Source organism: Magnolia sinica, chromosome 14, assembly GCF_029962835.1.
Source record: "Magnolia sinica isolate HGM2019 chromosome 14, MsV1, whole genome shotgun sequence".
Lineage (NCBI taxonomy): Eukaryota > Viridiplantae > Streptophyta > Magnoliopsida > Magnoliales > Magnoliaceae > Magnolia > Magnolia sinica.
In genome coordinates, this window is record NC_080586.1 from 81,970,909 (window position 1) to 81,995,054 (window position 24,146).

Sequence of the window (24,146 nt, forward strand, 5' to 3'; positions counted from 1 at the left end):
GATTGATATGCATACAGACTTGGAAACAAATGTTGCACATGACCTAACTAATGGCCATGTTGTTCCTTCCAAATATAACAAAGTGCTCCATCGGACCCCTTCATGTAGCCTTCACAAAGAAATCCTATATATTGTTTCCAATCATATGATCCATTTAAATCATGGATGGAGTTAATTTTTGGATTGTGAGTATTACCTTATACATTCTTTCCAGTCGTGTGGTCTACTTGAATCATGATGGGGCTAATATTTTAGCCCCAGAGCCTAACATGGGGTGAATCACCTGATGGTTGCAGTGGATTTCACATTAACATCATGGTGGGGCCCACCTGATCCCTTAACCCCTTCCCTTTCCTCCCATGTTAATTACTAAATCAATGAGATAGCTTATTGAAAATAATTTTAAAAAAGGAACCAGCATAAGTTCTACATTAAGTAGATAGTTTTTCTTTCTTCTTTTTATTATTATTATTATTTATTATTATTTAATTTTCTGGTCCAACATAAACCATCCATGAGTGGCCTGGTAAGAATTGATAGGCACTAAACCCAATCAGATCCTGGACCCAGACCAGCTGGTAAGACCCGACCAGTCAGCTCAAGTATGGACGACTCAATCCAAACCCGTGTGTCAGATCAGAGCCGCTCGTCAGTCAATCCCAATATGGTAAAGACTCAAACCAATATGATAAGTGGTTCAAATTCTGTGTACATGTTTGGGTCCACAGATGTATGGAAATCTATCTTGCTGACGTTGCATACAGATTCATTAACACGTGTGATGTGAGTTGGCCTGGAATAATTTCAGGCCCAAATTTGAAATGTTGCAGTGGGCAACCTGGTGGGCCCCATTTAGCCACACAACCTGGATGGCAGGATATGATTCCACGACTAGGTTAGGATGGGCCACATGCCCACAAACTAAAACCGACTTAAATAAAAAAAAAACTTGAGTCAACGCATAAAACCAAGGAAATTACAAACGGCCTCACAGGCATCAATGGTATGCAACTTGCCTCAGTTGACTGGAACTTGGTTGAGTCCAATCTCCTGTTCAGCACCATGGTTTAGTATTGAGAAGAGAGGATGACATGGTCCTCATCTGAGTCACCCCGACTTGGTCCAGTCATGACTCAACTCACGATCGAATGAGTCCATCTGAGTCAAAAAACCATGCTCACGGGCAGTTGTAACCTGGGTTTGGTGAAATGTAGGGCCCGACCCGTGACATCCTAGACTGTTGAATTTGGGTTTGATGATCTTCTTAGACCCAGTAATTTAGCCAGTATTGATCACGACCGTTCAATATTCAGTATTGTCGTCTCATGGTCTCTGTCAACGGTTGGTCATTGTACATGCATCGATGACAAGGGGATATAAGAACATACATCAACATGGCCGATATTATCACCAATACGCAAAAAACATCATTGATTGAGGCAAACATTGAGAAAATGAATTTTTTTTTTTTTTAAATCACTAAAAAACCAAATTTGAAATGTTAAAGGACATGTATTAAAAATCACTAAAAAAAAAATAATGAAAAAAATTTTAAAAAAAAATCACTAAAAACTTCAGAAGATGTTAAAGGACATGTATTAAAAATCAAGAATTGTAAAAAACCAAATTTGAAATGTTCCAGTGGGCAACGTGGATAGCTGGATATGATTCCACGACTAGCTTAATTAGGATGGACCCAAAGCTGACACAGGGAAGGACGTGATGAGGTTGATCACCCCGTCTTCCTTAGGGATAACTGCTCCGAATCCGCGGAGTTCCGAGGATTCCTCAGAGTTTTCTCAAATCCACATGGAATAAATAAAAATAATTTTTAATAAATTTGAAAATAAATTGATTGCTAATTACAATACTTTAAATATTGAGTTCAATCCTAGGATGGAGTTTTAGACTCGAACTCCCAAAAAATGTGACTTTATATACTGTTATCATTCCTACTAAACTTCATGGTTTTTGTCCCAAAATAATAAGTGTCCAATTTGATGTAACCATGTTATTCTCCTAATTTTTCTTAGCCATTTTCATGTTGGGCACGTCTCCTAAAACTCAACGGATCAAAAGTTATAAACAAACTAAAACTAATTATTTATAGTAAAAATGAAAATAAAATAGACTTTTGATCGTCAATCGGATGAAATATTGCAAAGCCAACATGGAAAACCAGAAATAGCAAGTTGGTTGGCTATATAGTAGCTTCTCCTACCCCAAAATCATATATAATATGTTAAAAACTCATTCCATTTTGCGAGATACAACTATTTTAAGGTTTCGATGGTCCTGATCATCTCCACCTTCAATCAGGCCTTCTTTGGTCCATCTTTGCCATGAAAGTGTCGGCGGCCCGCTTTATATCAGTCCCCTCCACCTCAAAAGATCACGACCTCGAGTTCTCATCCCACTTTGCTTCATGATACTCGGTTAGGTCCGCAACATTGAAAGTACGCAAGATCTCCATATCATCCGGTAGAGCAACAACATAAGTATTGTTGTTGATCTTAAATTTCTTCTTGCGTAGATGGACCATAACATGGTAGCATACCTCGAACAACTTTTGTCGCCGATGCTTGTCGGCTTGCTCCTTATACTTGTCGTTTGAGGTATGTAACTTGGCTTATACATCTGTATGAATGCCCATAATCTATTCTGTCATCTGTCCTACTGCAATGCTCATGCCCGGGAGCTTGGGCAAAGGGACTAAGTCAAGTGTGTGATGGGGCACTCGGCCGTAAACAATCTAGAACGGGGACTTCCCTGTCGAGCAGTTCACCATGTTGTTAAATGCAAACTCTGCTTGAGAGAAGGCCAAATCCCACTATTTTGGTTTCTCACATGAAATACACCGAAGATGATTTCCCAACGTGCTATTCATAGCTTCAGTCTTCTAATCAGTTGTAGGTGTTAGGCACTACTAAACTAAAATTGCATACTAAATCGATTCCACAAAATTCATCGGAAGTGGCTAATAAACTGTGTCACAGTCAGAAGTAATAATCTTGGGAATAGTTGTACAACCTCTTTAAAGAATAGACTCGCCACGTGTGTTGCATCAAGGGTCTTCTTATATGAGATAAAGTGCTTCATCTTTGAGAAACGATCTACCACCGCGAACACCAAATTCATGCCGCGTTGTGTTCATGGAAGACCAAGCATGAAGTCCATAAATAAGTCATCCCAATGGCCATCAAGCAATAGTAACGGGGTGTAAAGGCTCGTATTCTGAGATAACCTCTTTGAGGTCTGGCAAACATGACAGCGCTACATTACTTTACACACGTCATGTACTAATTGCGACCAATAATATTGCTCATCAACAAGAGCCCGCGTCTTGTCTTGTCCAAGGTATCCACCAAGGGTACCTCCATGTAGCTCTTAAATAATTTGCTCTCTCAAAAAACTTTCAAGAATATATAGTTGATTCCCTTTGAAAAGAAAACCGTCTTGCATATGGAGGTCATTGGGATGACCCTCTTAACACCTCACCCATACATCCTTGAAGTCCTCATCCTCGGCATACAACTCCTTAAGACAATCGAAGCCGACCACCTCATTGCTCGTCATAGCAAATAGTGATGCACGATGGCTAAGTGCATTAGACACCATGTTACGATGCCCTGACTTATGCTTCAGAATCAACGTGAATTCATGTAAAAATGTAACCCATCTAACAAGCACACGATTCATGTTAACCTGATTATTAATAAACTTTAAGGCTTAGTGGTTAGTGTAGAGAACAAACTCTCTCTGAATCAGATAATGCCACCAATGCTGCAGTGCTTGAACCACTGCGTACATCCCAAGTTCATATATCAATCACTTCTTTTGGGCTTCACTAAGCTTCTTGTTGTAGAAGGCTATCGACATGCTTTCTTGTGATAATATTCCTCCAATTCGACATATAAGGTATCATACTCAACCTCAAATGGTTTGTTGAAATTAGAAAAAACCCAGACTTTTTCAAATCTCCGCCAACCACCCCCCTAGCGATCCGCTCGTTGCGACGGTCTCTGCTACCCGGTTTCCATCTTTTCAACCGGCGGTGGCAACCCTCGTCCATCTACCCTGCTGCTTGCTGAGCATCTGAGCTCTGTTCCGGCAATCACCCCCATCTTGCTCTCTCTTCCTCATTGGGCATTACTGGATCCCTAGCATGAGGCCCAAATCTGATTGCTAGGTATGTCGATAAATCCGCAAGCCAAATTTGGCCTTCCACCTATGGAGGGGGAATGGAAAGCAGTTCGCAATAAGCATCGTAGAGGTGAAGAGGGAAGTTTGTTTGTCGGTAACCTTGCCTCATTTTTGTGTTAATGCATTAGAATGATCTTCGAAAAGGGTTGAACAACTTGTATAAACGGATACATCACAGTGGGCCCGCCTATAGAACTGCCCGTTCGGGGCTAAAGACGGGCGGGGGTAGGACGCAATCTGCATCCCTGACATGTTGAGTAGCAAGTCGGCTACTGAAGTTACGTCACCAAGTTCTGTGGGCCCCACTATGATGTATGTGTTGTATCCACACCGTCCATCCATTTTAAGATATAATTTTAGGGCATGAGACAAAGAATGAGGAAGATAAAAATCTGTAGTGGACCCCACTACAGAAAATAGTGGGGAGAGTGATTCCCACCGTTGAAACTATCCCAAGGCCACCATAATGTTTATTTGAAATCCAACCTGTTCAAAAGTTAAAGAAGACATGAAATAAGAGAAAACACAAATATCAGCTTGATCTAAAACTTTTGTGGCCTTTAGAAGTTTTTAATGTTGGGCGTCACTGTCCCCACTCTTTTCTGTGCTGGGGTCCAGTGGAGCTTTGGATTTAACTCATTCTTTGGATATTGCCCTAAAATGATCTCTCCAAATGGATGGAAGGTGTGGATACAAAATATACAAAATGGTGGGGCCTACGGTAACATCACTTCAGCAGCGTGTCTCGCTACTCAACATGTCATAGCTAATCCGCAGAAATCAAATTGCGTACTGAGTTACTCAGGTACGCTTTTATCTTACTGAGTAAACTCAGTTGGGCCCACTGTGAATGCATGTGGTTTATCCGCACCGTCCATCCATTTTTCCTGCTAATTTTGGGGTTGATCCCAAAATTACAGTAAATCCAAAGCTCAAGTGGACCATGCCACAGGAAATAGTGTGGAATAATGATTTCCACTGTTGAAACCTTCCTAGGGCCCACATTAATGTTTATTTGCCATCCAACCTTTTAATAATATCAAAAAAACATGGATAAAGATAAAACACAAACATCAGCTTGATCCAAAACTTCTATGGCCTCCAAGGATTTTTCAATGGTAGAGGTTTAATCACACTATTTATTGTGGTGTGGTCTACTTGAACTTTGTATATGCTTTCTTTTTGTTTTCAAGACCTAAACTTATCTGTTAACATAGATGAACGGAGTGGATAAACTAAATAAATAATGGTGGACCCACAGAGTTTATTCAGTACGCTAATGGTACTGAGTTATTCAGTACGCAATCCGCTTCGAATCCACGATTTCACTTGAAGTGGATAAAATCAGTGGGAATTGAACTTCTATCATTGAGAAATTCTCTGGCGTGTCAGGGTTGCACTGTTTCTGTCATGGACAACCATAGTGTTTGTGAGAAATCCATCCCATCCATCAATTTTTGGAGATCATTTTAGGACACGGGGACAAAAATGAGCCAGATCCAAGACTCAAGTGGGCCGCATTAAAGGAAAAGGTGGGTAGGAAAATTTTTACCGTTGAAACCTCCCTAGGTCAAAAGTGATGTTTCAATTGCATCTATACCGTTCATAACAATATTCCTACTAAGATGAATAGAAAACAAAAATATTATCCTAATTTAAAACTTCTGTGGCTCCACGAATATTTTAACTATGGACGTTCAATCCTCACGTTTTCGGCCCACTTGAGTCTTGGATCCGGTTCATTTTTGGTCTCTTGTCTTAAAATGATATGGAAAAATGGATAGACCGGGTGGATTTCTCAAAAAAAAAAAGAAAAAAAAGAGACCACAGTAGGCCCCACATAAGTTTCTAGCGCAAGGTTTTTGGCATAAAATAAGCGTGAGAGAGATAGAGGTGGAGTGATATTTTAATAACCGGTTACTCTGGTTCTGTTTATCCAATTTCCCTGTAAAATTTTTCAATTTGTTTAAAATTTTCATCCTCCAATGAATAACGTGCTGCCAGCACTCGACCTCCTGGAAGGTATAGTACGGTCGAGCGTATAGAACCTTTTCCCATATATATATATATATATATATATATATATATATATATATATAACATATCATGAAGGTGGGCCCAAAGTAAGGTAACACCCACTACATTATTACCCGAGTAACACCTCATCCGCTTCCATCACGCTGGGACCTGTTAATGTGTTGACATGCCAAAGTTATGTAGCCCCAACATGATGTATTTGTTATATCCACACCGTCCATCCATTTTTCGAGATCATTTTAGGGTACAAGCCCAAAATTATGGCAGATCCAAAATTCAATTAGGACACATGAAAGAAAGCAATGAGGATTGAATGCCTACCATTGAAATCTTCTTAAGGGCCACAGAAGTTTTGGATCATGCTGATCTTTCTGTTTTGCCTTCATCCATGTCTGTGTGACATTATCAGCAGGTTGGATGGAAAATAAACATAATGGTGAGCCAGAGGAAGGTTTTAACAGTGGACATCATCATCCCACTTCTTTCTACAGTGTGGTTCATTTAAGGTTTAGATCTGCCTCATTTTTTGAATCATGGCCTAAAATGATCTTTCAAAATGGATGGACGGTGTGGATATAATACATACATAATGGTGAGACCAGTAATTTGCCACGTCAACACACCGTCGGTTTTGTGTACCACACAAACCGCATCCATTTACTGCCGGGTCTAACCCGGCGGCCCACTACGGAATATCATTCTGGATCTCTAGCCATTGTTGCCAGCGTTGCTGGAGTCAGGCCGGGTGTCTTCCTGGCGTCTGGCCTTCTTGTGGGGCTTGAAACTCTGGCTTCTACTCCAATGGGGTGACAAGACCCATTTCTTCTGGGCCTGATTTTCTTAGCCCATTTATGGATTAGCAAAAGGTCCTTGTGGGCGTCCACACAACACTGGTGGACCCGTTGGACTAGCACTTTAATCAATCTTTTCAGTTTTGCAGTTTTGGGTACTGGGCCTATTCTATCTAGTGTATTCAAATAACACCTTTGATAATGCACTGGGTCTGTTGCTTTCGATGGGAATTTTCTGGATTCTGATGGTCTCATAGCCCATTTGATGACGATGGCCCTGGTACGCCATCAACTACTCTCTTGGGCCCACTTTCATCTATAACCCTTAGTGGGATTGATATGCATACAGACTTGGAAACAAAATGTTGCATATGATCACCTAATTAATGGCCATGTTGTTCCTTCCAAATATAACAAAGTGCTCCATCGGACCCCCCCATGTAGCCTTCACAAAGAAATCCTATATATTGTTTCCAATCATATGATCCATTTGAATCATGGATGGAGTTAATTTTCAGATTGTGAGTATAACCTTATACATTCTTTCTAGTCGTGTGAGCCTAATATGGGGTGAATCACCTGAAGCTTGGAGTGGATTTTACATTAACATCACGGTGGGGCCCACCTGATCCCTTAACCCTTCCCCTTTCCTCCTGTGTTAATTACTAAATCAATGAGATAGCTTATTGAAAACAATTTTATAAAAGGAGCCAACGTATAAGTTCTACCTTAAGTAGACAGTTTTTTGTAAAATTTCTGGTGCAACATAAACCATCCATGAGTGGCCCGACCATGTAAATCCTACATGGCAAGACTTGATAGGAACTTAACCCAATCAGATCCTGGACCCAGACCTGGCAAGACCCAACCCAGTTAGCTCAAGTACACATACCATAGGACCCAATCCAAACCCGACCGGTTGGGACAACCCAGTACCAGTGCTGATGGGGTACGGGGTTTGTTTTTAAGACTCAAAACCGGACCAGTACCTGTGCTGATGGGGTTCGGGGTTTGTTCTTAGGACTCAAAACCAGATCCATTAGGCCATAGGCACCCCTCGGGTCGTTGGACCTTTATTTCTAGCCCTATTCCAACAGAGTCTTGAGTCAAAAAAGGGCATTGACATGGGCCCACTTAGTGTTGTTAATTGCACTAGCAAGGATGCGATTATCTCACACTTGGAAATGAAGCACCCGTGTGTCAGAGCAGAGCCGCTCGTCAGTCAATCCCAATATGGTAAAGACTCAAATCAATATGATAAATGGTTCAAATTCTGTGTACATGTTTGGGTCCACTGATGTATGGAAATCTATCTTGCTGACGTTGTATACAGATTCATCAACACGTGTGATGTGAGTGGGCCTGGAATAATTTCAGGCCCAAATTTTAAATGTTGCAGTGGGCAACCTAGTGGGCCCCATTTAGCCACACAACTTGGATGGCAGGATATGATTCCACAACTAGGTTAGGATGGGCCACAAGCCCACAAACTAAAACCAACTTAAATCAAAATAACTTGACTCAGCGAATAAAATACAAACGGCCTCAAGACGCATGGATGGTATGCAACTCGCCTCAGTTGATTGGAACTTGGTTTAAGTCCGATCTCCTGTTCAGCACCATGGTTTAGTATTTTGAGAAGAGAGGATGACATGGTCCTCATCTGAGTCAACCCGACTTGGTCGAGTCATGACTCAACTTAGGATTGAATGAGTCCATCTGAGTCAAAAAACCATGCTCACGGGTAGTTGTAACATGTGTTTTTGGAAATGTAGGGCCCGACCCATGACATCCTAGACTGTTGAATTCGGGTTTGATGGTCTTCTTAGACCCAGTAATTTAGCCAGCATTGATCACGACCGTTCAATATTCAGTATTGTCGTCTCATGGTCTCTGTCAATGGTTGGACGCAGTACATGCATCGATAGTCTCATGGTCTAATCGACGCGGTACTGGTCGAAGGACCCCTTCGACTGATCGAGCATCCCGAAAATCCTAAATACCTTGTTGTTGAACTTTAAGTCGAACTGTTTTTGACCAGTCGAAGAGACCTTCAATTAGTTGAGCGGCGCAGTAAGATTTAAGACATCTGTTTTACAACAAGTATAACAGTTAATACACAGGCGCATTGTAGTTACACACAAATAACTAGCATTACCTCAAACTTTTTATATCCATGCCGATTGCAATGAATGGTTATGGACCTAATCCATAAGCCTCCCTTGATGCAGGCAGCATTTGGGCGAAGTCAATCTCCGCTACTGCTTTCATACTGCCTGCAATCAAACAATTCAACTACCCAGATTTTCAGGGAATCATGTATTTGTCGGTTTTTATGCTTAGATGACCCTGATCGAGATCGTGTGAAGAGTGGCCCACCTTCTTAGACCCCACATGAGGAGTCTTGTAGTTGACTGATGGTAAACTCATATAGTTTCTTTTAGTTAAATTTTCTCCTACTCCTTTGTTATTTAGGCTGAGTTAATGTTTTAATTACTATTTTGGTTTACTCACTTTTAGGATATGATCAATGGTGTGCAAAATGATGGGAAACTAGTTCTTTTGAAAGCTTGTTAAATTAATTTTCCAATGAGCCCATGACCAGGCAATTCAAACATCATTTGATTAAGTGATCATACTCGATTTCTGAAGACGTATATGCTTTCAATAAAATTAAAGGGTATTTTATCATTTTCAATATTTGGTTGAAATTGATAGTAAAGATTAGAAGTTATGAAAGATAATGATGAATTTAGATTAATTAGTATGAGGATTTACTTACTCTTATTGCATTGTTCTCTCTTGTGAGATAGTTGATGCAATTCTTCGTGCTTTGGGGTCTTTTGCCGTTGCTCATCCTATGGGATGGGTGGGCTGAACACAAAAGCTTGAATCCCGCCTGGAGTCATCCTTAATTATAACCAAAGGCAGGTTAAGAGCTATTGGAGGCTCAATGTTGATGGCTCGGGATTGCTCCCTCCCTCTTCATTCAAAATTTGGGTGTTCCGGTGGTCCATGTGGCCCATCCGAGAAAGAAAGAGACAATTTGTGTGAAGTAGATTCTGACCGTGAGAGATGGTTTTAAACTCAATGTTGATGGCTTGTATATGCAAGAACAGTTTTTTATGGATTTCTATATCCCTAAAATTCTGTAAAACAACCATAACTTTTATTCGAGTATCATCACAAAGCGCATGACTTATCGATCTTTATGTAATGGTGCATTCAAGGTCAACTAACCTGCTATGTCAGTCGAAAAAGTCCATTTTGCAAGAAAATGCATGTCTTCGAAATTAAGATTGAGATTTTAGAAAGAAAAAAAAAATTACTATTTTTTTTTTTGGAATTTTTATATTCATCATATCTCCCTTTTTTTTTTTTAGTTTTAAGATTTTCATCTTTAAAAAAAAAAAAAAAAAAAGTTGCTTGCGATAATATCAGGAATGCCTGGTACGGTCTTATTGTCATTTCTATTTTTGACAAATTTAGTCAACTAGGAAGATTTTACTATTTCAAGTAATTTCTACTCGCTTTAGGGCCCATTTGGATACTACCAAATAAGTTACTTTTTCTACTTACAACAATATAACTAACTTATTTTAGAAAAGTAAGTTGGGTTTACGATTAGTTATAAAAAAAAAAAAAAAATTTTACTTAGAAGTACTTAATCAGTTCTATTAAATTACGTGTATCCTTAGGGAATAATGTGTATCCTTAGGGAATAATCTCACCTTAAAAGGGGGTGGGTACACCCTTATTGTCATATATATATATATATATATATATATATATATATATATATAGAACAGAGGCACAAGAGAAATGAAAGAGAGGTGGCATAAGTAACTTATCTTAAGCAACTTACAATCTAAATGCCCCTTAAGGTTTTGGTCATTTATAAAAGTGATGTAACTGAATAATCTTAGATTATCATGCAATAAAATATTTGAATTCTCTCTCTTACTTTTAACATACTCAAAAACTCACCTTATATATTTAAGGTCTTGATTACTTGAGGAAGACAGTAATTATCTTTTTGTTACTTCGTATGAGAAAAATCAGTTTACAGAAAAATCTATGTTTTTCTCTGTGTTATTTTCAACAGTCAAAATGGACTACTATATATAAACTTACAAGAGCAAATCAAGATCCTAAATTAAATCCTAAATTACAGAAAAATAAAATAAAGATCTATCTAATTCCCTTGATTGAAGGGATTACAAATCTCCTAAATGTATACATGAAATAATATCCCTTAAGATCTATCTAATTCCCTTGATTGAAGGGATTACAAATCCCATAAATATACACATGAAATAATATCCCTTAATTTAAGTTAACATAATCTTAACACTCCCTCTCAAGTTAGAGCATGTATATCCAGCATGTTCAACTTGATTCTTAATTCTTTAAACACATTTCCTCCAAGAGCCTTCGTAAAAACATCTGCCAGCTGCAAATGAGATGGAACAAATTTGGTGATAATCTGACCATCTTGTATCTTTTCTCTTACAACATGACAATCAAGTTCTATGTGTTTGGTGCGCTCATGATATACTGGGTTTGCTGCTATGTGGAGAGCAGCTTGATTATCACATAGTAACATTGCTGGTCCTGTAGAAACTTGCATATCATTGAGCAAAAATCTGAGCCAAGTTAGCTCACAGGTTGCCACTGCCATAGACTTGTACTCAGCTTCTGAGGATGATCTTGAAACTGTTTTCTGCTTCTTTGTTTTCCATGAAATCAATGAATTCTCTAAGAACACACAATAACCTGTAGTTGATCATATTGTCATAGGACAGTTTGCCCAATTAGCATCACAATAAGCCTTTAAGGCAAAGAAATTGCTTGAGGAGAACAACAATCCTAAACCAAGACTGCCTTTCAAATATTTGATAATGCAAAGAGCAGCATTCCAGTGAGGCTTTCTTGGAGCATGCATAAATTGACTTAATATATTAACTGAGTATGTAATGTCTAGCCTTGTAATTGTGAGATAGATTCGTTGTCCAACTAATCTCCTATAGCGAGCTGGATCATGTATTAGATCACCTTGATAATCTGCGAGCTTCAGATTCATTTCCATGGGAAAGTTTGATGGTTGAGCACCTAAGTATCCAACATCTTCTATGATCTTTAAAGTATATTTTCGTTGAGAGATAACAATACCTGCTTTGGACCTTGCAACTTCCAACCCAAGAAAATACTTAAAGAGACCAAGATTTTTAATATGAAATTGTTGATAAAGAAATTGTTTGAGACTTTGTATAGCAGTTGCATCATTTCCAGTTATTACTATGTCATCTACATAGATAAGCACTATAGTTGTAGATGAGCCTTTAGTCTTCACGAACAAAGAATAATCTGAATGTGATTAAACAAAGCCAGCCTGTTTGATAGCATGCGAAAATTTTGCAAACAAATTTCGAGGGGCTTGTTTAAGCCCATAAAGAGACTTATGCAGTCGACATACTAGTTTCTCTCCCTGTCGACAAAGACCTGGTGGTGGAGTCATGTACACCTCTTCCTCTAAATCACCATGTAGGAAGGCATTGGTCACATCCATTTGATACAATGGCCAATGTCTAGCAGCAGCAACAACAAAAACACAACGAACAGTGGTTAACTTGGCAACAGGAGCAAATGTTTCGGTGTAATCCAAGCTTCTTGTTGCGAAAATCCTTTAGCGACTAATCGAGCTTTGTAGCATTCAATTGTGCCATTGGAATTGTATTTGATATGATAGACTTATTTGCTGCCAATGGGGCGATGACCAGCAGGCAAGGGAATCAAGGACCATGTCTTTTGGGTAGTGAGAGCATTAAGTTCACGTTGCATTGCCTCTTGCCATTTGGGATCTAAGATAGCCTGAGCATATGAGGTGGGTTCTAGGACACTTAAAATGGTATTAACAAAGTGTTTATAAGCAAAAGATAAAGAATCATAGGAAAGATAGGTACTTAAAGAATACCGAGTACCTGACTTAGTCAAAGATGCTTGTTTTGAAGTTGTAGTTGATGGCGTTGTACTAACTTGTCCACAATAAAAATTTTGAAGGAGGGTGGATGGCTGTCTGACACGTTCACTTCTGCAAAGAGGAGGTGCAGCAGGAGATATAGAAGAAGAAGGAGAGAAGGAGAGGATGAAAGAGTGATCTCGGATGATGAAGAAACAGGAGGAATTGTAAGTGGAGGTGAATCAGTAATATATTCAGATATCTCAGGTTGGGAAACAATGTTTTCTAGTGAGGTTTTTGGAGCAACAAAAGGAAAAAAATGATTCATGAAAAATGACATCATGGCTTGAAAAAAATTGTTGAGTGTTGAGATCATATAAGCGATAGGCTTTTTGGCTTACAGGATTACCGACAAAGATGCATTTTCTAGCGCGAGAGTCAAATTTGTGAGATGGTTGCAAATTGGTTGCATAACAAAGACATCCAAAAACTCTCAAGTGAGAGTGGATAGGTGGTTTGTTATACAACATTTCATATGGGGATTTATGTCATAGCACAAGGGTAGGAAGACGATTAATAAGATAGGCAGCGGTAAGTAAATTCTCCCCCCAAAAACGCAAGGGAAGAATAACATCAATTCTTAAGGCCCTGCCAATGTTTAAAAGATGTCGATGTTTTCGTTCAACTACACTATTTTGTTGAGGTGTAGATGGGCAAAAGCTTTGAAATAAAATGCCAAGGTTGGAAAAATAAGATTTTATGGAGATGAATTCTGAGCCATTATCACTTTGAATGCATTTAACTTGGCAATTAAACTGAGTGTTGACAAAAGAGATGAAGGTTTTTAATAATCATTGCATTTCAGATTTGAATTTCATTAAGAATATCCACGTGAATCGAGTATAATCATCAACAATGGTTAAAAAATAATGTGCCCCTGTATGAGTTGCAGTACGAAAGGGTCCCCAGATATCACAATGAATAAGATCAAATGAATTAAAGTTTGAATAGAACTTGAAGAAAATGGTAGCCGTGTTTGTTTAGACAAATGACAAGTTTCACAAGAATGTTTAGAATCAAATACAAATGAGGGAATAATATGGCTCAAAAATTGTGAAGGTGCCTTGGAGGGATGTCCTAACCGCTTGTGCCATGGAAGGTTTATAGTAGAATCAACATGATAAGAAGTTGGTACAGACTTCATTGGAGGAACAAAGTAGTACAAGCCATTAAGCTGCTTCCCCAATCCAATCATCTTCTTCGAAGTTAGGTCCTACAATATACAAAAAGTGGGAAAAAAGTGAATTGAACAATTCATGGCAGCTGTAAGTTGACTCACTGATAGTAAATTGACATGAAAAGATGGTACATATAAAATATTTTTAACATGCATATGATCTGAGAATTGTGTGGAGTCAATGTCAGTTATCTTAGAATATGCACCATTAGGCATGGTTACTTGAGAAGATAAAGGAGAGGTATTAGATATTGAAGATGCTATGTGATTTGTTGCACCACTATCAATAATCTAATGATTCAAGGATGTCTTTTGGATACTAAAGGATGAGCAAAAAGGGGAAGAGATACCTGTATAGTTTGCTCTGGCAGAATTTTTACCATTATGGAAAAAAGGCTTTTATTTGGGCAAGCTCTTCAGAGGTGAATTGAGGGGTCTGCTCTGTTGGTATTTTGATTGAGTCTTGATGCATCTCGGTACTGGTTTGATGTGCAGCATGTTTTTTTATTCGATTTGGTGGCTGGACATCTTTGCCATGGAGCATGTGACCAATTGGGAATCCATTCAAGTAGTAGCAATGATCCACAGTGTGAGTTGTGCCCTCACAATAAGAACATAACAGAGATTCCTGGTGCCATGTGACTTGGAATGAGAGGATGACCACTGTCTGTATTGCCGTTGAGCATCAGACTGTGATTCCCTAGAGTTGTCATAGGTTTTGATACTCATAGCATGAATGAGATCAGTACTCTTGGCCTTAGTAAGTCCTCGCTGCCTTTCTTCTTCACATAGAAGTGAATATGCCTTTTTGACAGTTGGTAAAGGGTGCATTAACATGATTTGCCCTCGTACAGCAGAGTATGTCTCATTCAATCCCATAAGGAATTGTCCCAGCTGAATCCTTTCTTCTTTTTCTTTTAAATCTTTTTGTCCTCCACAAGTACACGTGATTGAAGGACTATAGGTAGTTAGCTCATCCCACAACATTTTTATCTTTGTATAGTAAGAAAAAATTGACTCTTGATTTTGGTTCAATTCAACAATAGATCGTTGAGTTTGAAATGATGAGAAAAATCACCTTGAGAGAATCGTTCTTGAAGATTTGTCCAGATCTCTTAAGGTGTTTCAGCATAGAGTACGCTGTTTGTAAGCTCCTGACTTAGAGAGTTAAATATCCAGGAAAGCACCATATCGTTGCAGCGCTGCCATAAAGAGTATTTTGGATCTTTTTCATTTGGGGTGGAAATTGTTCCTTTGATGAACCCCAGTTTGTTTTTAGCACTGAGACTTACCAGCATAGATCTCTTCTATATAGCATAATTGGTTCCATCTAAGACTTTTGGAACAAGAATCATACCAGGATGATCAGAAGGATGGAGAAAAAAAGGATCTGCAGAACCAATCGCAGACGTAGACATAGCGTGATCAGAGTAGGTGGAAATGATTTACAGAGGCAACAAGATTATTAGCGCTCTGATACCATGAGAAAAATCAGTTTATAGAAAAATCTATGTTTTTCTCTGTGTTATTTTCAACAGTCAAAATGAACTGCTATATATAAACTTATAAGAGCAAATTAATATCCTAAATTACAGAAAAATAAAATAAAGATCTATCTAATTCCCTTGATTAAAGGGATTACAAATCTCCTAAATATATACATGAAATAATATCCTTTAAGATCTATCTAATTCCCTTGATTGAAGGGATTACAAATCTCATAAATATACATATAAAATAATATCCCTTAATTTAAGTTAACATAATCTTAGCGTCGTACTTTTTCATTTGCCAGGGGCATGCATCTGCTAGTGCTCCTGAGCGAGGCGGTGTCTTCTCCTGTGGTTGGTTTTTTGTCGGTGGGTTTGTTTTTTTCTTTCCTTTTTTCTGTCCTTTGTGCAGGTAGTAGTTTTTTCTAGGGGTTGATGTGTGCCCTTTAGCTGTCATGTACTGTATTGGTTTTAGGTCTGCTGGTCCATATGATAGGTGCGGCCATTTATTTCTGTTAGGGGCCCACCGGAAGTTTCTTTTGTAATTTTTCTACGCTTCAAAAAAATTCCTGGTGTTGTGTGTTACCACCTTCCTTTAAATAAAATAAAATGAACATAGTGTTAACATAGGCCACCCTTGTAACCTTTAACTGGAAGCATACCAACATCCAACAATATCACGATAATCTGAACTATTCATCCACTGTGCCTAACCATACATTGGCCATTTCAAAAAAGAGAAAAAAATAAAATAAAAAAAATCACCCAACAATCCTAACCACAAATTCTATTTCATAGAATAACACTAGGATTAAACACGTCCACAAACATAGATGACCATCACTTGCAAGCTCGATACATAGACACCATTTGATAAATCCAAAGGTGTTCTTGTTCTAGAAATACTCAAACTAGCAACAAGCTAAACACTGCAAACCATCAAATAATTACGGATAGACCTCAATAATGGACCGCGTACCAAGGACAGGTGTAATCTTGTAGTGAGTGAAACCAGCATCAATGAACATCTTTCGCCATTCGTGCTCCTCCCTCTCCTTCCCACAGAGGAGAACCAGCAACATCAGATCAAATAAGAGCTGCATCTCCGTCGTCTTGTAATCGTCCTTGTTCATGTTCACAACCATGTCTAGTATAATCACCTTCCCACCCTCTTCTTTAGAAGATATCGCTTCCTTGCACCTTCTCAGTATTTTCACGCAGTCTTCGTCACTCCAGTCGTGTAAAATCCACTGCAGTCCATTGTCGTGATTGTTAATTACCCATTGTTGGCCACAATTTAAGATTTGAATGGATGGGATGATTTGAAGAGAGAGGGTCTAGTGCTATAAGTGTTAGCTTGGTCATTAATTAGGCATTCAAAGTTGGCATGTGTGGTCTTCGCTTTTGAAATCTGCACCTTCCATCTGGCGAACTTGATCATGGATAGGGAAACGGATTAGCTACTCCACCTGCCACCAGCCAATGGCTGGTGATCGGTGCTCTGTGGGCCCCAACATTATGTATGTTTTTCATCCATTCCATCCATATATTTTTCTAGATAATTTTATGGTATGAGACCAAAAATGAGTATATCCCAATTTCAAGTGGACCACATTACAGGAAACAGTGTTGAATGAACGTTGAGCATTTAAAACTTTTTGGGGGCCATAAAAGATTTGGATCCAGCTGATTTTTTTTTTTCCCTTAATCTGGGTCTGCATGACCTAATCAACAGATTGGATGTCAAATAAACAGTACAGTGGGCCTTAGGAGTATTTTAATGGTGGATATCCAATCACTATTGTTTTCCTGTGGTGTGGTCCACCTGAGATTTATATCCCTCTCATTTTTGGTATCAAACCCTAAAATGATCTGTAAAAATGGATGAACGTAATGGATGAAAAACATATATCATTGTGGGGGCCCACGTAGCACCGATCACCGGCCACCGTTCCGTGGCAGGGGGAATAGCCAATCCGTTTCCCATGGATAGGGTGTAGTCCAAAATCAGCTGTTGGATGACCATAGCTTCTGATTGGATGACAGAGAGATGAGCAGGTAGGAAAAGGGTCCAGACAATCCATGAACGAAGGGGATTGCCCCGTGACCCCAACACCACCGATATCCCTAGTGACGGGACTCCACAGGCACATAACGATGTATGTGTTTTATCCACGCTGTCTATCCATTTAGTCAAATCATTATAGAGCATGAATCCAAAATTGAAGCATATCCAAAGCTCAAGTGGGCCACACCATTAAAATAAATGAACATCCGACAATCTGCCCTATCGTAAAGAGCTTAGCCTGCACCATACCATATGGATCGGCCTTATTTTGACATTAGATGTTCTTCCACAGTTCATCTGAAAGCCAATGATCAGATTACTAGGATCATGTGATGAATGTGTACTTTGAACCATTTACGATACATAACTTGGGAAAGGAGATGGATCGTCCCGATTTATCTGTCACCTGGCCAGGGCTGCGGTGGATAGAAGACTCCACCATAATCCGGTGACATGGGAGAGCCACCATCATCTCTCCCACCGGTATATAGATTGTAGAGTGAGCAATATTAGTTATATATGGGGCTTTTTGTTGCATCAGAGAATCCAATTGACTGATCTAAACTGTTCATTAGGTGGGACATACGTTTCTTAATCCCCCACGTAAAAAAAGCAAACCAATCAGATTATTGTAAACACTCAATCAAAGGAGACTGAATATTCCAAAATCTCCTTTTGTCCACTCCTTCCTCAGAAAGTAAGCTAGAATCTCATCCTGCATGTGCATATAGGGTTTGTAATCGTAGGTAATACCAACTAAAAATGGTTAGATATAAGGCCCACCAATATATATGGTGGCGGTCCCACTACTAACAGTCGTCAGTCAAGATCAGTAAGGAATACTAAATACCTTGAGGAAAACTGCATCCGCAGAAGGGATGGACTCGAACATGTCCCCTCCAACCATATCAATGTCATTACTATTTGGCACGCTTGCAATCACGTGTGGTTGATCAAACACGGTGCACTTCATGTGTGGGAATGAGTTGGCGATGGCCCTGGCAGAAGCTCCTGTGCCACCCCCAACATCGACCAACGACCGCAACCCTTGGAAGACCGGACTGCACTCTTTAACAATAATGCTCATGGCTAGCCGAGAATCGCTAGCCATGGCTTCGTTAAAGAAGTTGTTAAGCTCAGGGCTCTGGGACACGCAATCCCATATGCTCGCCTTGTGTGCAATATGGAAGGGCGACGGATCGTCCCCTACGAACCAAGTACTCAAGAAATGCCATGGGGTTACTAGAACAGGGTCTAGCATCGTCATCAAAAACGGCGAAATGCACGTTGCTGTGTTCTTCAATAGGAGCCTAGAAGAAGGTGTCAGCACATACCCTTCTTCATCTCCTCCTTGATCATTGTTGATTTTTTGTATGGCGAAGAACCCTGAGTGGACCATCAAACGCATGAGGCGACCCACATGGGCCGTTCTAGCGGGAGTGATCGAAAGTGCGGCCACCAGCTCGGAGAGCGTCATGGGATGGCCATGGTTGTAGACTACGTCAGGTATGCCAAGTTGAACGGTACACTTGAGGGACATGGAATTAATGAAGTTAAACACATGGCTCCATACATGGGCTTGGGCTTTCAACACCTCATGGGTCTCATCTCCTTGCATGAGTGCCATCACCAAACCCACGTTTCAAACTACTGGAATCTCTCTCTCTCTCTCCGTACGTAACTCACGTTTCAAGCTCTGCTTGTGAACGTAATCACGCCCACATATATATATAGAGGTAAGATACAAGGCTGTGGCAGAGATTTTATACAGCATGCTTTGGCTTTCAGCTAGTACAAGCAGGACCAGTGATTCAGCAATCTAAACCGTTGATAGAAATGGACCTCACCCTGGATAGCATCCACCTTATGATTGGAACATCCTAGCTCTAGCATATTTGGCTTTTTTTTTGGTCGAATGTGAATCTTTCTTGTATTATCTTTCTTAACCATTCATTTTTTCGGCACACATCGAATGGTTAGGATTGTAAAATCTTAGAGATATTTCGTGCATGATAACTCCACGATATGGTCTACAATATCAACGGCTTAGATCAACGAACTAGCTTTCTCAGTTGTACCAGTACAAACTTTGTGCACGACCATTGTACCGCTGGCTGGTGTACCACACATCAGCTATTGTAGACGTTCAATCCCCCACTAGTTTTTTCATTGTGGTCCACTTGACCGTTATATCTGCCTTATTCTTTTTCTCTCAAAACTTAATACAAGCTCTCAAAATGGATGGACGGTTTGGATATAACACATACCTCATGATGGGACCCACGTAACTTGCTGACGTCAGTACAGCAGCTACATAGCTAGTGCGTGGTACGTCAGCCAATCCGCCTCCATCGTACTTCGCCAATCCGTGAGGCATCTTTGGGAACAGCTAATGCTGACGTCTTATGCATTTATCACGTTTAATCAGTTAAGAAGATTCGCCACGTCTAATCGTTTCGATGGTAGATGTTCAATCCTCCACCGGTTTTTTTTCATCGTGGTCCATTTGATCGTTATATCTGCCTTATTTTTTTTTCTCAAGACTTAATACGATCTCTCAAAATGGATGAAAGGTCCGGATATAATGGATATACCACATACCCCGATGGGACCCACAAAGCTTGCTGACGTCAATACACCAGCTATATAACTGGTGTTTTGCGCATAGTATTAGGAAGGATTAGGTGGGATGGGATTAAAAAATATAATTATTACATGTGACGGGGATTGTCCCCCGTTACCACTTAATTTCATGCTATGTTTGTAATAAGGTGGTACATTGAATGGATATACCAATCATCATTTGAAATTATTGAGAATAACACGTGTTATATCCAAATGGTTCATCTATTTTGTAACCTCATTGTATGGCATAGGCCTAAAAATGAAGTAGATTCAAAACTTCTGTGGCCCCCAAAGAAGTTTTCAATGGTAGGTATTCAATCCCCGCTGCTTTCTATGGTGGGGTCTACTTGAGCTTTAGATCTACCTGATTTTTTTGCCCATGCTCTAAAATGATCTCGAAAAATAGGTGGACAGTGTGGATATAGCCCACACATCATGGTGGGACCTACACAACTTGCTAACATGAGTGGAATTGTCACAGGACCAAATGCAATTCCATCCCACCTAATCCCATCTAATACTATGCACGCCTTAGAACGTATCTTCTGAACCATAGTAATAGGGGACAATCCCTGTCATATGTAATAATTGCATTTTTTGAATCCCATCCCACCCAATCCTTCCTACCATGCGCTAAGCAGTTAAAGTTTTCTCAAATCCACATGGAATAAATAGAAATAAATTTTAATAAATTGATTGTTGTTTAAAATGAAATTACAATCCTTTAAATATTGAGTTCAATCCTAAGATAGGAGTTTTAGACTCAAACGCCCAAAAAAATGTGACTTATTATAAATAGTAAACTTACTATTTATAGACTGTCATAATTCCTATTAAACTTCATGGTTTTCGTCCAAAAATAATAAGTGTCCAATTTGGCCTAACCATGTTATTCTCCTAATTTTTCTGAGCCCTTTTCATGTTGGGCACGGCTCCTAAAACTCGACGGATCAAAAGTTACAATCAAACTAAAACTAATTATTTATAGTAAAAATGAAAATAAAATAGACTTTTGATCTTCAATATGATAGAATATGGCAAATCTGATATCGGAAACCAGAAATAGCAAGTTGGTTAGCTATAGTAGCTTCTCCTACCCCAAAAACATATACAATATGTCGAAAAACTCATTCCATTTTGCGAGATACGACTGTTTTAAGGTTATGATGGTCCTGATCAGCTCCGCCTCCAATCAGGCCTTCTCTGGTCCATCTTTGCCATGAAAGTGTCGACGGCCTGCTCTATATCACTCCCCTCCACCTCAAAAGATCTCAACCTCGAGTTCTCATCCCTCTTTGCTTCATGATACTCGGTCAGGTCCGTAACGTTGAAAGTATGCAAGATCTCCATGTCATCCGGTAGAGCAACAACATAAGTGTTGTCATTAATCTTTCGGAGGATCGTTACTGGTCCAATTTTCATGTTCTTCAACTTGTTGTAGGTCCTTATTGGAAATTTCTCCTTACGTAGATGGACTATAACATGGTCGCCCACTTCAAACATAACTTGTCGTTGCTCCTTATACTTGTCATTTGAGGTATGTAACTTGGCTTGCACATTCACATGAATGCCCATAATTTGGTCCGTGATCATCTGTCCTACTGCAACGCTCATGCCCAGGAGCTTAGGTAAAGGGACCAAGTCAAGTGTGTGACGGGGCACTCGCCCATAACCAATTTAGAATAGAGACTTCCTTGTCCAGCAGTTTACCATATTGTTAAATGCAAACTCTTCTTAAGAGAAGTCTAAACCCACTTCTTCAGTTGTCACTTGAAAAACACCGAAGGAGGTTTCCCAATGTGCGATTCAAAACTTTAGTCCGCCCATCAATTTGTGGGTACTAGGCACTACCGAACTAAAATTACATACTGAACTGATTCCACAAAATTTATCAGAAGTATCTAATAAACTTTGTGTCATGGTCAGAAGTAATAATCTTGGGAATAGCCGTATAACTTATCTGAAGAATAGACTCGTCACGTGTGTTGCATTGAGAGTCTTCTTACATGGGATAAAGTGCTCTATATTTGAGAAATGATTTACCACGTTGGTGGATTTTTATTAGATAATTTAAAATGAAAAAAAAAGAAGCCATAGTGGTCCAAATCTAATCCTAAAACAAGTGTTCAGAAATCAAAGGTTAGGACTGTCCAGACAATCTGATTTTGAGATTATAATTTTGCCATGGTGGGCTGCAGAATTTAGTCCGTTTAATTTGAATTAATGTCTGATGTGTATACATTTTTTGATGTGTCAAACCTGATGACAGGCATATCATCTCTCCCCCTAACAGCTACTTGTGTAGGACATCAATGTAATAGAGACAGCTTGGACCCAAGATTTAGACACTTGGATAATCTTATATGATGACTAACTGCTTAGGGAAAATGATAGTTAACTAGTATTATGGTAAAATACAAAAAACATTGGGATCTCTTGGAGAATTTCGTATGTCTTCGTTTGGAAAGGGCGGGGCCATGACAATGATAGCATTAAAGTATCATTGAGCCATTCGGGGCCATGACAATGATAGCACTAAAGTATTATTGAGTTATTCGGGGCCATGACAATGATAGCACTAAAGTATTATTAGGTCATTCGGGGCCATGACAATGATAGCACTAAAGTAATATTAGGCCCATTCAAATGTTGATTGCTTGACTTTGACTTGAATCACAACCATTCACGCATCGTGGCTTGTAAGATACATAATTTTTACTAATATAGACTAGTTTACGAAGATATGTAGAAAATTCATACACTCCACAAGAGTAGTGATAGGGTCCTAATGTGCCATGATTTGCATGTCATAGTGCCCAAGCATGTAAAAAGGGGCCCATGGCAGGGATGGATATTGATACTAGAACAAGAGATCCACCATGAGTAAATGTTGCCCGGTTTGTCCAGTATAGTTTGACATGCATCTATAGTCATTCCCACAGGACTGATCATGGGCATCATTTTAGAGCAGGGTTCAAATTTGCTCTAATCATATGATTCTCTCAATGGTTTTAGAATAGGAAGATAATAGTTGAGTTTGTGAGATTCAATTGGGTGGATAGGATTATTGAACATTCACATAGGATTTGTGGCTTGGATCTTCCAATATGGGATATCTAAGGAAGTGGGCATCCAAAGGATATCCACCATACCCATGGCCTAAATCATACAAACCACTACTTACAACAAAATCATTGGCCTACTAAACAACTGTCTTTAACATTTTCCGTTCCATTTCAATTATAACAGCTGTGAGTATATGGTTAACAAACTTAGCGACTTGGATTAACCCGTTTGTTCTTAGCCTATTAACACCCCTACAATGCTTATACCCAAGTTTACAATAATGACTTTCTTTTACACTTCATTAGATGCCCACCAATCCACCCGTTAGGATTCATGTATTTTATTAATGGCAAAACACATTGGGACATCAACGGTTGGATTTGGGTCCTTTGCAATGACCAGAAATGGCTTTGCTGTATTTTATTAGAAAGATCATAGTAAACAGAAAACCCTCAATACTCTGTGCCTATACCTTCTGAGAAATAACCAACGTGCAGAGATTCCTTGAGAACTAGGGTGGCAACAAGCCTGGGTTAACCCGGCCCATCAAAAATCACATGAGTGTGAAATCGGAGCGATCCACAACTTGGATGCCAGGCCTATGAGCTCAATCCAATAGGCTACAGTCGTAAAAATGATAATAATAATAATAATAATAAAATAATGGTTA

The 24,146-nt window shown here is 39.3% G+C and overlaps 1 protein-coding gene across 1 annotated transcript; it reads right to left on the bottom strand.

Annotated features, from left to right (window-relative positions):
- Nucleotides 1-16,103: 16,103 nt before the first annotated feature.
- LOC131225686 (trans-resveratrol di-O-methyltransferase-like) lies at nt 16,104-19,412 on the bottom strand. Its single transcript, XM_058221262.1, has 2 exons — nt 18,636-19,412; nt 16,104-16,967 (listed from the first exon to the last, which is right to left on the bottom strand). The coding sequence occupies exons 1-2, from the start codon at nt 19,410-19,412 to the stop codon at nt 16,665-16,667; spliced, it is 1,080 nt and encodes a 359-aa protein (XP_058077245.1). The 3' UTR covers nt 16,104-16,664.
- Nucleotides 19,413-24,146: the final 4,734 nt, after the last annotated feature.

What these genes read in the sequence shown, in the direction of transcription:
- LOC131225686 (XM_058221262.1), bottom strand. Translation starts at nt 19,412, where the DNA reads ATGGCACTCATGCAAGGAGATGAGACCCATGAGGTGTTGAAAGCCCAA. An exon ending in CGGATGCAGTTTTCCTCAAG is followed by an intron (nt 16,968 to 18,635) that starts GTATTTAGTATT and finishes AATGGACTGCAG; the next exon opens with TGGATTTTACACGACTGGAG.